This window comes from Scophthalmus maximus, chromosome 7 (assembly GCF_022379125.1).
Source record: "Scophthalmus maximus strain ysfricsl-2021 chromosome 7, ASM2237912v1, whole genome shotgun sequence".
Lineage (NCBI taxonomy): Eukaryota > Metazoa > Chordata > Actinopteri > Pleuronectiformes > Scophthalmidae > Scophthalmus > Scophthalmus maximus.
The window spans coordinates 19,973,104-19,988,481 of NC_061521.1; the positions used below are offsets into that span (position 1 = coordinate 19,973,104).

Below are 15,378 nucleotides of genomic sequence, written 5' to 3' on the forward strand. Positions count from 1 at the left end.
ATGTTGAGCTGTGCCCACAACTCGCATATCTAAAGCAAAAAACTAAACAAAACTTAATGTAACACCATTGAGGACACCAACCAATATGTCATACTTACAAGTTGCATTAGTGACAAATCCAGATGATGCACTGAAGGGTCCACTATATGTGATTACCCTGGCAGTGTAAAGTGTCCCAGCCAACAGTGTTTCAAACCGAAAAGAGGTACTGTTGGAGTTCAACTGTTGTTGTTCATTTAAAGCCAAGTAAGTGCTGTTCAGAGAAACCTCAAAATATGCCACCTTCCCAGCAGGTATGTTCCACGACACCAGGACTGAACTATTGGAGCCCTGGCTGGAGATGCTGGGTTGTACCGGCTCAGGCTCTGTTTATTTGCAGAGAAGGAAAGATTGAAAAACTAAACACACTGACAATTTAGAATAAAGAGAAATGACAGGTGACAGTCTTACTAGTGTACTGCGAGATGCAGTTTGCTTCCCCTTCGTTTTCACCCGCTGCAATGACCGAAACACAGAAGGTGCAGTTGGTCCCTGGGATGAGCTCTGAGATCTCTGCCATTTCTTCTGCTACGGTTTTGTTTTGGGAGCCACAGCCTGTCGTCTGGACCTGATATGTATATTCAGTCTTGTACTCCAGCGGTTTAGTCCAATTCAGAAGTACAGTGGTTGTGTTTGAAGTTACAACCTCCAACCCACGTATACTATAAGGTCCTAAAAACAGAGAGGAGAGTGTAAGTTTTGATAACAATAACACATCTTATTTCATATTTTCTCAAATTAGCTGCTCATCCCTCAGAACAAAGGTTTTGGTTGTTTTGTGTGTTAAGTTATAGTTTGGGGTCTTGATTGCTTAAAATATATTTGAGAGATGCAAATTTGACTTCCGACAGTAAAGGTAAAAGAGGAGAGTGAATGTGCTTCCACATTGCTTGTGTACAGAATTGAAATCCTTACTTGTGGAAACCATGTTAATGTGAACCTCCTCGCTCTCAAAATCCATGACTCCCACTGTTACAATGGAGATGTTGTAGGAAGTCCCAGAAACCAGGGAGTCAAAAGTGTGACTGGTGTTGGTGGTAGTGATGAATCCTCCTGGCTGGGATAATGTTATAGTCAATTTGTAGACGAATGAAGCACCGGTCATCAGAGGAGCTTCAATCCACCTGATCTCAATGGAGCTGGGGGTCTTTGTCAGGACCTCGATGGATCCAGGAGGGTTTGGGACTGTGAGTGAGGAATTGAAGCATGTTAACTTCAACAGGCAGAGTCATGTCTTCATTCATCAAACCAAGGACCTGTGCGATGCTACAGAACTGATCAGTGTCGTGTAAATGTGTCCCTGAATGCACCATCAATACATGTCCAGCATGTTGAGCTGTGCCCACAACTCGCATATCTAAAGCAAAAAACTAAACAAAACTTAATGTAACACCATTGAGGACACCAACCTATATGTCATACTTACAAGTTGCATTAGTGACAAATCCAGATGATGCATTGAAGGGTCCACTATATGTGATTACCCTGGCAGTGTAAAGTGTCCCAGCCGACAGTGTTTCAAACAGAAAAGAGGTACTGTTGGAGTTCGGCACTTGTTCATTTAAAGCCAAAGAAGTGCTGCTCAGAGAAACCTCAAAATATGCCACCTTCCCAGCAGGTATGTTCCACGACACCAGGACTGAACTATTGGAGCCCTGGCTGGAGATGCTGGGTTGTACCGGCTCAGGCTCTGTTTATTTGCAGAGAAGGAAAGATTGACAAATTAAACACACTGACAATTTAGAATAAAGAGAAATGACAGGTGACAGTCTTACTAGTGTACTGCGAGATGCAGTTTGCTAACTGAGAAAAAGTATGCATATACATATACAGTATATATCTCTGACCAAGCATTATGATACTTTTCTGGCATATACGAATGACTGAAAGAAAACTTTAGAAAAGCAAATATATGAACAAGTAGAGCTGCAGAGCAATAACACTGATGTGATTGGCCGTGTGTTCATCACACCCACTGGTATAGTTTTGTGCTGTGACTGCAGCGCTCTTGTAGTTCCACACGCCTACAGTAACAACAGAGATGTCGTAGAGGCTCAAATCTAAGACACTGTTGAGTTGTGTTTTGGAAATCGGAGCATTTTTTCGAAGATTGACCGGTAATAAAAACTAAAATCCATTATGTCTTTGCTGCTTAGATTTCATAAAAAAACAAAATTCTTTATCTATCCCTCACAAGTCCCCCGATTTAATGGAAGTGCAAAACCAAACTGCTGAAGTACTTGTTTAAAGTAATCATAATGAAGCTTGCTCCCCTGGTGCCCGCCCTCAGGCTGGTAGATGATATGGTAGCTGGTGTTGGACAGTAGTACTGGGCAGGGCAGGAGAAAAAGTCTGTGAGCTGAGAATTTAGGTTGATAAGGAGGCTTTTTGCAAACTGACAAAGCCCTACACTATAATGTATTAAAATGTTATTGTACACTTCATACATTGAGACAAATACATGAGAGGGTGAGAGGGGGCTGGGCTTGCACGACTGGGTAACATTGAGGGCTCACACTCACTGTATATGTTGTGTGCATGGAACCACTGAACAAGCAACATATGCTCACACTGGAGAGGCTGAATTCAGAAAAAATGTAGGCATTTTCTTGCGGAATTACTTCAACAATCAATGAACTATTCAAAAATACTTTCTCCATTAAGTTTCTGTCATCCAATCAAGGTCTAAATGCATCATGATAGTTTTAACCATTTAACCAACCCTTCGCTTTAAAACGTGCAAGTTGTACATGAAGAATTTAAAAAAAACGGTCAGGAAAAAAAAGGAAGGAAATAAAATTAATATTGGTAATTTGCAAACCTCTTGAGAGAGTGGATGGTATGATTCATTACAAGCGCAACACATGAAGTCTGGCTTACTTGTGTAATACATGAATATGCGAGGGTCTCCTTGTGTCGAATTGTCTCCAGCAACAGCGACGACTGGGATTGTGTAGTGAGTACCAGAGATCCGCTCTGACAGCACAGCAAAGGTGTCGTTCGTGTATGTGGTCATCAGTGCTCCGCCATCCTGCCACTTCAACATGTACATGAACACCTGACCGGGAGGTGGGGTCCAGCTCAAAAAGATGGAGGAGGTGTTAGAGGAAACAGTAAGTTTCCCAATTACACCTGGTTCTGTAGGAGGAGAGGAGAAAACTATGAAGAACATAACAAAAGTAGAGCAGAATAACACAAAACAGATTTGAAGCAATATGATCAGCAAAAATCATATTCGTCATCTTACTTGTATAATGAGAAATCTCTGCTGTTTCACTTTCTGTTTGGTTATCGTCGGCCACTGCTGTGACTGTAAAAGTGTACTTCACTCCAGCTGTCAGCTCAGTCACATTTATATTTGTTTCACTCACATTGACCGTCTGTGTTTTTGTCCCATTAGTCCACTGGACTCTATAAAATGAGCGATTTCCCTTTGGTTCAGTCCAAGTCACATATACAGAGGACGTTGTGATTTCAGTGGCATTGAGGGACAAAACTATTTCAGGCTCTGTGAGGGGAAAATGTGTCATAGGGGCAAATACAGGGTATTTAAATTACTTAGTTAAAATACATTGTCAATTAGGTTTCTGTAATCAAAGTCTACATGGATCATAACTGTTTTAACTGCCTTTTACCAAATCTTCACTTTGAGCCCTGCTCTAAAGCAAGTGAATATGAACAATTTTTTAATTGTTAATTTACATTATAATGCATTGTAGATCAAGGTGTATATTATTATCAATTAATATTAATCTGGACACCCATAATTAGAGACTGGTGTTTGCACAGATAATCAATGACAAATATAGAAAAACACGTGTAAGCACATAAAAAAAATCTTTAAAGGAAAAGTTACAATTCCTGACAAATTCCCATACAGTGTGTTATAAGCTAATTATTAATGTCTCAATTACTGCTTATGAATAAAAATTGGCGGTCTCTTTGCTGTGACCATTTTTTGTTGAAATATCTTTTACAAAAAAACTGTCAATAACATAAAAAAAGTAAAGCTGAAATACAAAAAACTGATTTGAGGCAATATGATCAGCAAAAATCATATTCGTCATCTTACTTGTATAATGAGAACTCTCTGCTGTTTCACTTTCTGTTTGGTTATCGTCGGCCACTGCTGTGACTGTAAAAGTGTACTTCACTCCAGCTGTCAGCTCAGTCACATTTATATTTGTTTCACTCACATTGACCGTCTGTGTTTTTGTCCCATTAGTCCACTGGACTCTATAAAATGAGCGATTTCCCTTTGGTTCAGTCCAAGTCACATATACAGAGGACGTTGTGATTTCAGTGGCATTGAGGGACAAAACTATTTCAGGCTCTGTGAGGGGAAAAGGGGTGTCATAGGGGCAATACAGGGTATTTAAATTACTTAGTTAAAATACATTGTCAATTAGGTTTCTGTAATCAAAGTCTACATGGATCATAATTGTTTTAACCGCCTTTTACCAAATCTTCACTTTGAGCCCTGCTCTAAAGCAAGTGAATATGAACAATTTTTGAAATGTTTATATTACATTATAATGCATTTTAGATCAAGGTGTATATTTTTATCAATTAATATTAATCTGGACACCCATAATTAGAGACTGGTGTTAACACAGATAATCAATGACAAATATAGAAAAACACGTGTAATTACATTAAAAAAATCTTTAAAGGAAAAGTTACAATTCCTGACAAATTCCCATACAGTGTGTTATAAGCTAATTATTAATGTCTCAATTACTGCTTATGAATAAAAATTGGCGGTCTCTTTGCTGTGACCATTTTTTGTTGAAATATCTTTTACAAAAAAACTGTCAATAACATAACAAAAGTAAAGCTGAAATACACAAAACAGATTTGAGGCAATATGATCAGCAAAAATCATATTCATCATCTTACTTGTATAATGAGAACTCTCTGCTGTTTCACTTTCTGTTTGGTTATCGTCGGCCACTGCTGTGACTGTAAAAGTGTACTTCACTCCAGCTGTCAGCTCGGTCACATTTATATTTGTTTCACTCACATTGACCGTCTGTGTTTTTGTCCCATTAGTCCACTGGACTCTATAAAATGAGCGATTTCCCTTTGGTTCAGTCCAAGTCACATATACAGAGGACGTTGTGATTTCAGTGGCATTGAGGGACAAAACTATTTCAGGCTCTGTGAGGGGAAAATGTGTCATAGGGGCAATACAGGGTATTTTAATTCCTTAGTTAAAATACATTGTCAATTAGGTTTCTGTAATCAAAGTCTACATGGATCATAATTGTTTTTAACCGCCTTTTACCAAATCTTCACTTTGAGCCCTGCTCTAAAGCAAGTGAATATGAACAATTTTTGAAATGTTTATATTACATTATAATGCATTTTAGATCAAGGTGTATATTTTTATCAATTAATATTAATCTGGACACCCATAATTAGAGACTGGTGTTTGCACAGATAATCAATGACAAATATAGAAAAACACGTGCAATTACATAAAAAAAATCTTTAAAGGAAAAGTTAGAATTCCTGACAAATTCCCATACAGTGTGTTATAAGCTAATTATTAATGTCTCAATTACTGCTTATGAATAAAAATTGGCGGTCTCTTTGTTGTGACCATTTTTTGTTGAAATATCTTTTACAAAAAAACTGTCAATAACATAACAAAATTAAAGTAGAATAACACAAAACAGATTTGAAGGACTGTGATCAGCAAAAATCATATTCGTCATCTTACTTGTATAATGAGAACTCTCTGCTGTTTCACTTTCTGTTTGGTTATCGTCGGCCACTGCTGTGACTGTAAAAGTGTACTTCACTCCAGCTGTCAGCTCAGTCACATTTATATTTGTTTCACTCACATTGACCGTCTGTGTTTTTGTCCCATTAGTCCACTGGACTCTATAAAATGAGCGATTTCCCTTTGGTTCAGTCCAAGTCACATATACAGAGGACGTTGTGATTTCAGTGGCATTGAGGGACAAAACTATTTCAGGCTCTGTGAGGGAAAAATGTGTCATAGGGGCAAATACAGGGTATTTAAATTACTTATTTAAAATACATTGTCAATTAGGTTTCTGTAATCAATGTCTACATGGATCATAACTGTTTTAACTGCCTTTTACCAAATCTTCACTTTGAGCCCTCCTCTAAAGCAAGTGAATATGAACAATTTATGAAAAGTTTTTAGAACATTATAATGCATTTTAGATCAAGGTGTATATTTTTATCAATTAATTTTAATCTGGACACCCATAATTAGAGACTGGTGTTTGCACAGATAATCAATGACAAATATAGAAAAACACGTGCAATTACATAAAAAAAATCTTTAAAGGAAAAGTTAGAATTCCTGACAAATTCCCATACAGTGTGTTATAAGCTAATTATTAATGTCTCAATTACTGCTTATGAATAAAAATTGGCGGTCTCTTTGTTGTGACCATTTTTTGTTGAAATATCTTTTACAAAAAAACTGTCAATAACATAACACAAGTAAAGCTGAATAACACAAAACAGATTTGAAGCAATATGATCAGCAAAAATCATATTCGTCATCTTACTTGTATAATGAGAACTCTCTGCTGTTTCACTTTCTGTTTGGTTATCGTCGGCCACTGCTGTGACTGTAAAAGTGTACTTCACTCCAGCTGTCAGCTCAGTCACATTTATATTTGTTTCCCTCACATTGACCGTCTGTGTTTTTGTCCCATTAGTCCACTGGACTCTATAAAATGAGCGATTTCCCTTTGGTTCAGTCCAAGTCACATATACAGAGGACGTTGTGATTTCAGTGGCATTGAGGGACAAAACTATTTCAGGCTCTGTGAGGGGAAAATGTGTCATAGGGGCAATACAGGGTATTTTAATTCCTTAGTTAAAATACATTGTCAATTAGGTTTCTGTAATCAAAGTCTACATGGATCATAATTGTTTTTAACCGCCTTTTACCAAATCTTCACTTTGAGCCCTGCTCTAAAGCAAGTGAATATGAACAATTTTTGAAATGTTTATATTACATTATAATGCATTTTAGATCAAGGTGTATATTTTTATCAATTAATATTAATCTGGACACCCATAATTAGAGACTGGTGTTTGCACAGATAATCAATGACAAATATAGAAAAACACGTGCAATTACATAAAAAAAATCTTTAAAGGAAAAGTTAGAATTCCTGACAAATTCCCATACAGTGTGTTATAAGCTAATTATTAATGTCTCAATTACTGCTTATGAATAAAAATTGGCGGTCTCTTTGTTGTGACCATTTTTTGTTGAAATATCTTTTACAAAAAAACTGTCAATAACATAACAAAATTAAAGCAGAATAACACAAAACAGATTTGAAGGACTGTGATCAGCAAAAATCATATTTGTCATCTTACTTGTATAATGAGAACTCTCTGCTGTTTCACTTTCTGTTTGGTTATCGTCGGCCACTGCTGTGACTGTAAAAGTGTACTTCACTCCAGCTGTCAGCTCAGTCACATTTATATTTGTTTCCCTCACATTGACCGTCTGTGTTTTTGTCCCATTAGTCCACTGGACTCTATAAAATGAGCGATTTCCCTTTGGTTCAGTCCAAGTCACATATACAGAGGACGTTGTGATTTCAGTGGCATTGAGGGACAAAACTATTTCAGGCTCTGTGAGGGAAAAATGTGTCATAGGGGCAAATACAGGGTATTTAAATTACTTATTTAAAATACATTGTCAATTAGGTTTCTGTAATCAATGTCTACATGGATCATAACTGTTTTAACTGCCTTTTACCAAATCTTCACTTTGAGCCCTGCTCTAAAGCAAGTGAATATGAACAATTTATGAAATGTTTATATTACATTATAATGCATTTTAGATCAAGGTGTATATTTTTATCAATTAATATTAATCTGGACACCCATAATTAGAGACTGGTGTTTGCACAGATAATCAATGACAAATATAGAAAAACACGTGCAATTACATAAAAAAAATCTTTAAAGGAAAAGTTAGAATTCCTGACAAATTCCCATACAGTGTGTTATAAGCTAATTATTAATGTCTCAATTACTGCTTATGAATAAAAATTGGCGGTCTCTTTGTTGTGACCATTTTTTGTTGAAATATCTTTTACAAAAAAACTGTCAATAACATAACAAAATTAAAGCAGAATAACACAAAACAGATTTGAAGGACTGTGATCAGCAAAAATCATATTTGTCATCTTACTTGTATAATGAGAACTCTCTGCTGTTTCACTTTCTGTTTGGTTATCTTCGGCCACTGCTGTGACTGTAAAAGTGTACTTCACTCCAGCTGTCAGCTCAGTCACATTTATATTTGTTTCACTCACATTGACCGTCTGTGTTTTTGTCCCATTAGTCCACTGGACTCTATAAAATGAGCGATTTCCCTTTGGTTCAGTCCAAGTCACATATACAGAGGACGTTGTGATTTCAGTGGCATTGAGGGACAAAACTATTTCAGGCTCTGTGAGGGGAAAATGTGTCATAGGGGCAATACAGGGTATTTAAATTACTTATTTAAAATACATTGTCAATTAGGTTTCTGTAATCAATGTCTACATGGATCATAACTGTTTTAACTGCCTTTTACCAAATCTTCACTTTGAGCCCTGCTCTAAAGCAAGTGGATATGAACAATTTTTGAATGGTCTTTAGAATATTATAATGCAGTTTAGATCATGGTGTACATTATTATCAATTAATATTAATCTGGACACCCATAATTAGAGACTGGTGTTAACACAGATAATCAATGACAAATATAGAAAAACACGTGCAATTACATAAAAAAAATCTTTAAAGGAAAAGTTAGAATTCCTGACAAATTCCCATACAGTGTGTTATAAGCTAATTATTAATGTCTCAATTACTGCTTATGAATAAAAATTGGCGGTCTCTTTGCTGTGACCATTTTTTGTTGAAATATCTTTTACAAAAAAACTGTCAATAACATAACAAAAGTAAAGCTGAAATACACAAAACAGATTTGAGGCAATATGATCAGCAAAAATCATATTCATCATCTTACTTGTATAATGAGAACTCTCTGCTGTTTCACTTTCTGTTTGGTTATCGTCGGCCACTGCTGTGACTGTAAAAGTGTACTTCATTCCAGCTGTCAGCTCAGTCACATTTATATTTGTTTCACTCACATTGACCGTCTGTGTTTTTGTCCCATTAGTCCACTGGACTCTATAAAATGAGCGATTTCCCTTTGGTTCAGTCCAAGTCACATATACAGAGGACGTTGTGATTTCAGTGGCATTGAGGGACAAAACTATTTCAGGCTCTGTGAGGGGAAAAGGGGTGTCATAGGGGCAATACAGGGTATTTAAATTCCTTAGTTAAAATACATTGTCAATTAGGTTTCTGTAATCAAAGTCTACATGGATCATAATTGTTTTTAACCGCCTTTTACCAAATCTTCACTTTGAGCCCTGCTCTAAAGCAAGTGAATATGAACAATTTTTGAAATGTTTATATTACATTATAATGCATTTTAGATCAAGGTGTATATTTTTATCAATTAATATTAATCTGGACACCCATAATTAGAGACTGGTGTTTGCACAGATAATCAATGACAAATATAGAAAAACACGTGCAATTACATAAAAAAAATCTTTAAAGGAAAAGTTAGAATTCCTGACAAATTCCCATACAGTGTGTTATAAGCTAATTATTAATGTCTCAATTACTGCTTATGAATAAAAATTGGCGGTCTCTTTGTTGTGACCATTTTTTGTTGAAATATCTTTTACAAAAAAACTGTCAATAACATAACAAAATTAAAGCAGAATAACACAAAACAGATTTGAAGGACTGTGATCAGCAAAAATCATATTTGTCATCTTACTTGTATAATGAGAACTCTCTGCTGTTTCACTTTCTGTTTGGTTATCGTCGGCCACTGCTGTGACTGTAAAAGTGTACTTCACTCCAGCTGTCAGCTCGGTCACATTTATATTTGTTTCACTCACATTGACCGTCTGTGTTTTTGTCCCATTAGTCCACTGGACTCTATAAAATGAGCGATTTCCCTTTGGTTCAGTCCAAGTCACATATACAGAGGACGTTGTGATTTCAGTGGCATTGAGGGACAAAACTATTTCAGGCTCTGTGAGGGAAAAATGTGTCATAGGGGCAAATACAGGGTATTTAAATTACTTATTTAAAATACATTGTCAATTAGGTTTCTGTAATCAATGTCTACATGGATCATAACTGTTTTAACTGCCTTTTACCAAATCTTCACTTTGAGCCCTCCTCTAAAGCAAGTGAATATGAACAATTTATGAAAAGTTTTTAGAACATTATAATGCATTTTAGATCAAGGTGTATATTTTTATCAATTAATTTTAATCTGGACACCCATAATTAGAGACTGGTGTTTGCACAGATAATCAATGACAAATATAGAAAAACACGTGCAATTACATAAAAAAAATCTTTAAAGGAAAAGTTAGAATTCCTGACAAATTCCCATACAGTGTGTTATAAGCTAATTATTAATGTCTCAATTACTGCTTATGAATAAAAATTAGCGGCCTCTTTGTTGTGACCATTTTTTGTTGAAATATCTTTTACAAAAAAACTGTCAATAACATAACACAAGTAAAGCTGAATAGCACAAAACAGATTTGAAGCAATATGATCAGCAAAAATCATATTCGTCATCTTACTTGTATAATGAGAACTCTCTGCTGTTTCACTTTCTGTTTGGTTATCGTCGGCCACTGCTGTGACTGTAAAAGTGTACTTCACTCCAGCTGTCAGCTCAGTCACATTTATATTTGTTTCACTCACATTGACCGTCTGTGTTTTTGTCCCATTAGTCCACTGGACTCTATAAAATGAGCGATTTCCCTTTGGTTCAGTCCAAGTCACATATACAGAGGACGTTGTGATTTCAGTGGCATTGAGGGACAAAACTATTTCAGGCTCTGTGAGGGAAAAATGTGTCATAGGGGCAAATACAGGGTATTTAAATTACTTATTTAAAATACATTGTCAATTAGGTTTCTGTAATCAAAGTCTACATGGATCATAATTGTTTTAACCGCCTTTTACCAAACTTTCACTTTGAGCCCTGCTCTAAAGCAAGTGGATATGAACAATTTTTGAAAGGTTTTTAGAATATTATAATGCAGTTTAGATCATGGTGTACATTATTATCAATTAATATTTATCTGGACACCCAAAATTAGAGACTGGTGTTAACACAGATAATCAATGACAAATATAGAAAAACACGTGCAATTACATAAAAAAAATCTTTAAAGGAAAAGTTAGAATTCCTGACAAATTCCCATACAGTGTGTTATAAGCTAATTATTAATGTCTCAATTACTGCTTATGAATAAAAATTGGCGGTCTCTTTGCTGTGACCATTTTTTGTTGAAATATCTTTTACAAAAAAACTGTCAATAACATAACAAAAGTAAAGCTGAAATACACAAAACAGATTTGAGGCAATATGATCAGCAAAAATCATATTCATCATCTTACTTGTATAATGAGAACTCTCTGCTGTTTCACTTTCTGTTTGGTTATCGTCGGCCACTGCTGTGACTGTAAAAGTGTACTTCACTCCAGCTGTCAGCTCGGTCACATTTATATTTGTTTCCCTCACATTGACCGTCTGTGTTTTTGTCCCATTAGTCCACTGGACTCTATAAAATGAGCGATTTCCCTTTGGTTCAGTCCAAGTCACATATACAGAGGACGTTGTGATTTCAGTGGCATTGAGGGACAAAACTATTTCAGGCTCTGTGAGGGGAAAAGGGGTGTCATAGGGGCAAATAAAGAGATTTTAAGTTTGTGTGTCTTCCTTTGAAAATCCATTAAATACATACAAGAGACACGTTGCCCCCAGGAACGTCAGCAACCTGCTTCAATGCATCTGGAAGTTTCTTTATCAAGCAAGCCTTTGTAGACAACTGATGAATCCATGACGGCGCCCTCTCAGTCCCTACGCACAAAGCTTTAGCCAGAAGGGGAGGGGGCAAAAAACGGACGTCCAACCGTCCAACCCCCCTGTGAGGATAAGAACCTGACACACCTGAACCCATCTTGTTCTTCTACACCTGGACATTTCTCACATTACCCTCTGAATTTCATCCTGCTCGTGACCATTACTGAACTTGTCCACCAGGTGTCCTCAGCAGACTTGTTATGGGCTGCACTTACTCCCTTTACTTACTTGTGTACCGCTCAACGGTGACGTTCCGTCCCTCCGTGTGGCCGTCGTCTGCCACTGCAGCAACACTTATATAATACAGGACACCGGCCGTCAGGTTGTTGATGATGATATTTGTTCCAGACACATTACGTGACGTGCCGTTGGAATGTCCGTCTGCCCACTGTACTCTATAGACAGAGCGGTTTCCTGCTGGTTCAGTCCAGGTCAGAGACACAGAGGACGTGGTGGCGTTGGTGACTCTGAGGTTACCGACGACTTCAGGCTCTGTGGGGGCGTAATTTAGGTCTTCATTACTCATCATCGGTATAACACAATGTGTTTGTGTGTCTGTGTATTAGATGATCTGTCTGCGGTGTATTCATACCACGCACACTCCATTCACAGCCATAAAGAAAAAAACAGTCAGACGTGCTGAATGCGGTGGATCTGGGCCAGAAGTGATTCAACAAAGCGGGGCCGACTTACTCGTCGTGATCTCTTTACAGCAGTTCAAACAGCTAACGAAGACTTGATGGACAGCTCCAGGGGTCAGACCAGTCACCGAACCGTTTACAAAGATATCATTCCCAATGAATAAAGTGCAGTTATGCCATGATGCAGACACGACTGCTGTCATCGTCGTTGTTGTAAATGTTTCTGTTTCATTGCCGTCACATTTCCTGACTGAGAGACAGAACAAGGAGGGAAAACACAAGAAAAGAACAACAGCAAAACTGAGCACAAATAGATATTAAAAAGGTAAATTCCTGTTAAAAAAAAGATTACTTAGTAATTTTAAAGAGCAGATATAATGATAGATGATGTGATTAAGAGGCAACTGTATCTGAAAGGCAACAATGTCAATGCTGATGCTGTTTTTTTAACCTTTAAAACAACTATAGTACTATGTAGTCCTGTAAACAGTATGTTTTAACTATTTCATTAGTCTTATTTCTTTGATACAAACAATTTTAAACATGGGTATATTCACATTTGTTCGAATGTTGATTAATGCACACTGTCCCTTTAAAAAAATATAAACACAGACTATAGTATTATATGACAATTGATATTCCTTTAAATACAGATATGCAATTGTGTAACTCATTTAACAAAATAAAAAAAACCAGCATAAGTCTGTTCTTACCACCACATTCTGCACGGGAGTTCTATGGAGATGAGGACAAAGAAAAGCAAAGTAAATCATTTTTGCACCAGCAGAGATCCACGTTGAATTTTGAGCAGCTTTAAAGCACCAATCAAAAAAACTCAGAAAGCATCAGTTCAACGCCACCGGTCATCATGAAAAAACAAGCCTGTTGAATTATGACCATAAGCATCTGATTGGTCACAGCTGAGGTTGGTATAAGAAAGCAGGACTATATAGATTCATAGATTCAGAAAAAGAATAAAATAAGAATAAATAAAAGAAGAGTTAAATTGTATAGTGGATGAATACTAATTAACAATTGATTAGATGTTTAGGCTTTTTTATTATTATACACCAGTAAAATATTATATCCTTTTTTATTCAACAGTCTAATATATTTTGTTATTTCATTCAGGAACAGATATACAGCCCTTCATTTTTTGCTTGTCCAAAAGCAGTCAAATGTAACTTTGTGTTTTCTAAACATGTAAAATAATCCCAAACAAACATTTCTAATAGGAAAATATTGAATATGAAAAGATCATGTCTGTGTGTCAGTCACAGAGTAGGAAGTAGACGCTGGTCCTTCCCGCCTGTCGGTAATCATTATGTGGCCACGGGTATTTTTAAATGTAATGACGTGTTGTGGAGAAAGTTTGTTCCGCCAACACCCTGGATATCTCACGTCTCACAACTGCCAAACAAACACAAAACAAATGCTGATCGCCGCACAGCGATTATATCTCAGGTATTACGACTCAAACTCCGTATTCCTGCTGAGTTTTATCACCTGTCTCCTGCTATCGGGACTAAACACGCACAACTCTGATTCCACATTACTCATTAGCCAAAACTTCAACAGCGCAGAGTCGCTCGGCGACATGTCGCCTTTCACTCTGTTTACCACGCAGCTAAACATTAAATACATGGCATCATTGCTCAAACCTGCAAAATCCTTGATCACGGACGTGGTCAGTCATTAACTCCCAACAATGACGACAACCACACACTTGATACTCACTCGTTATCGTGTACTACGAAGCGAGAGTGATTTGTTATATTTTTATAATGTTCTGTGGCATTTTAAATCTTGTACGACGTTGGTAGTACACACACATAGTAATTCACATCAGATTTGAATTATAAACTTTGTATGGAGTAAAGCAGAATAGGCAGAATAGACCTAACAACTTAAAAGTCGTCACACCAGGAAACTGAAAAATGAGAAGTCCCTTCTATGTTAGACGCTGTCCCCTCCCACCCACCCAACTGTCCCTGGACACTAGTGTCCTATTCGCAGCAGCGACCCTGCCCTTCCTCACAATCCTCTGAGACTCTTTCTTTCAGTCGTACGATTGTGCCACACAGTGGTGCATGATGGGTTCAAGGGTTCAGCTCTCTTTGAGGACCTGGTGGAATGTGTGCACACATTGTGCATGAGAAGGTCGTTACAGTAGAAACCAGCGATATTTTGATAAACAGTTGAAGATTATTTATGTGTTCTATCTTTTATAGAAATCAGTGCTAAGATTTCTTAGAATCTTGAACACTATCTTAAACCAACAACGAATTATAATACAGTAGGTTGGGGGGGGGGATTTTTTGACATTACCAAGGGGAACAGCCTGTATGAGGAAGTGTACATTTGGTTGCTGACTGTGCAACGTGTTGGCGCGGCTGAGTTTCACACTCTTCACACCCTGTCCGAGCGAGTGTGAATGGGTGCTTGAGAATTTCTCACTACTACTACTACATTTATTCACACACTTTACTTTCCCACAGAGTAGATGGGTTTTTTTGAAGTGATAAAAGAGCATTATCACAGTGGAATATGATCACCGCTGTCAACCAGGGGTTGGGTTGGGAACAACTACTTCTAAGATTATTCAGCACATTAGTTAAATTCCCAGTTTAACAAATTGATCAGAATCAAAAACCCTGCAGAAGAATTCATTGTGAATAAGTTGACAGACTCGCTTCACTGCAACGATGCTGCTACTGCCTGCCC

The 15,378-nt window shown here is 37.1% G+C and overlaps 1 protein-coding gene across 1 annotated transcript in view; it reads right to left on the reverse strand.

The window, feature by feature from the left end:
* The window catches only part of ptprja (protein tyrosine phosphatase receptor type Ja), a 38,310-nt gene that overhangs the window by 12,796 nt on the left and 10,136 nt on the right, over window positions 1-15,378 (reverse strand). Inside the window, 19 exon segments of the mRNA XM_047333502.1 lie at window positions 99-365; window positions 451-711; window positions 955-1,224; window positions 1,466-1,729; window positions 2,920-3,177; window positions 3,287-3,547; window positions 4,112-4,372; window positions 4,939-5,199; window positions 5,765-6,025; window positions 6,591-6,851; window positions 7,417-7,677; window positions 8,243-8,503; window positions 9,068-9,328; window positions 9,896-10,156; window positions 10,722-10,982; window positions 11,548-11,808; window positions 12,242-12,505; window positions 12,707-12,904; window positions 13,368-13,389. Coding sequence (XP_047189458.1) covers window positions 99-365; window positions 451-711; window positions 955-1,224; window positions 1,466-1,729; window positions 2,920-3,177; window positions 3,287-3,547; window positions 4,112-4,372; window positions 4,939-5,199; window positions 5,765-6,025; window positions 6,591-6,851; window positions 7,417-7,677; window positions 8,243-8,503; window positions 9,068-9,328; window positions 9,896-10,156; window positions 10,722-10,982; window positions 11,548-11,808; window positions 12,242-12,505; window positions 12,707-12,904; window positions 13,368-13,389 — 4,675 coding nt within the window.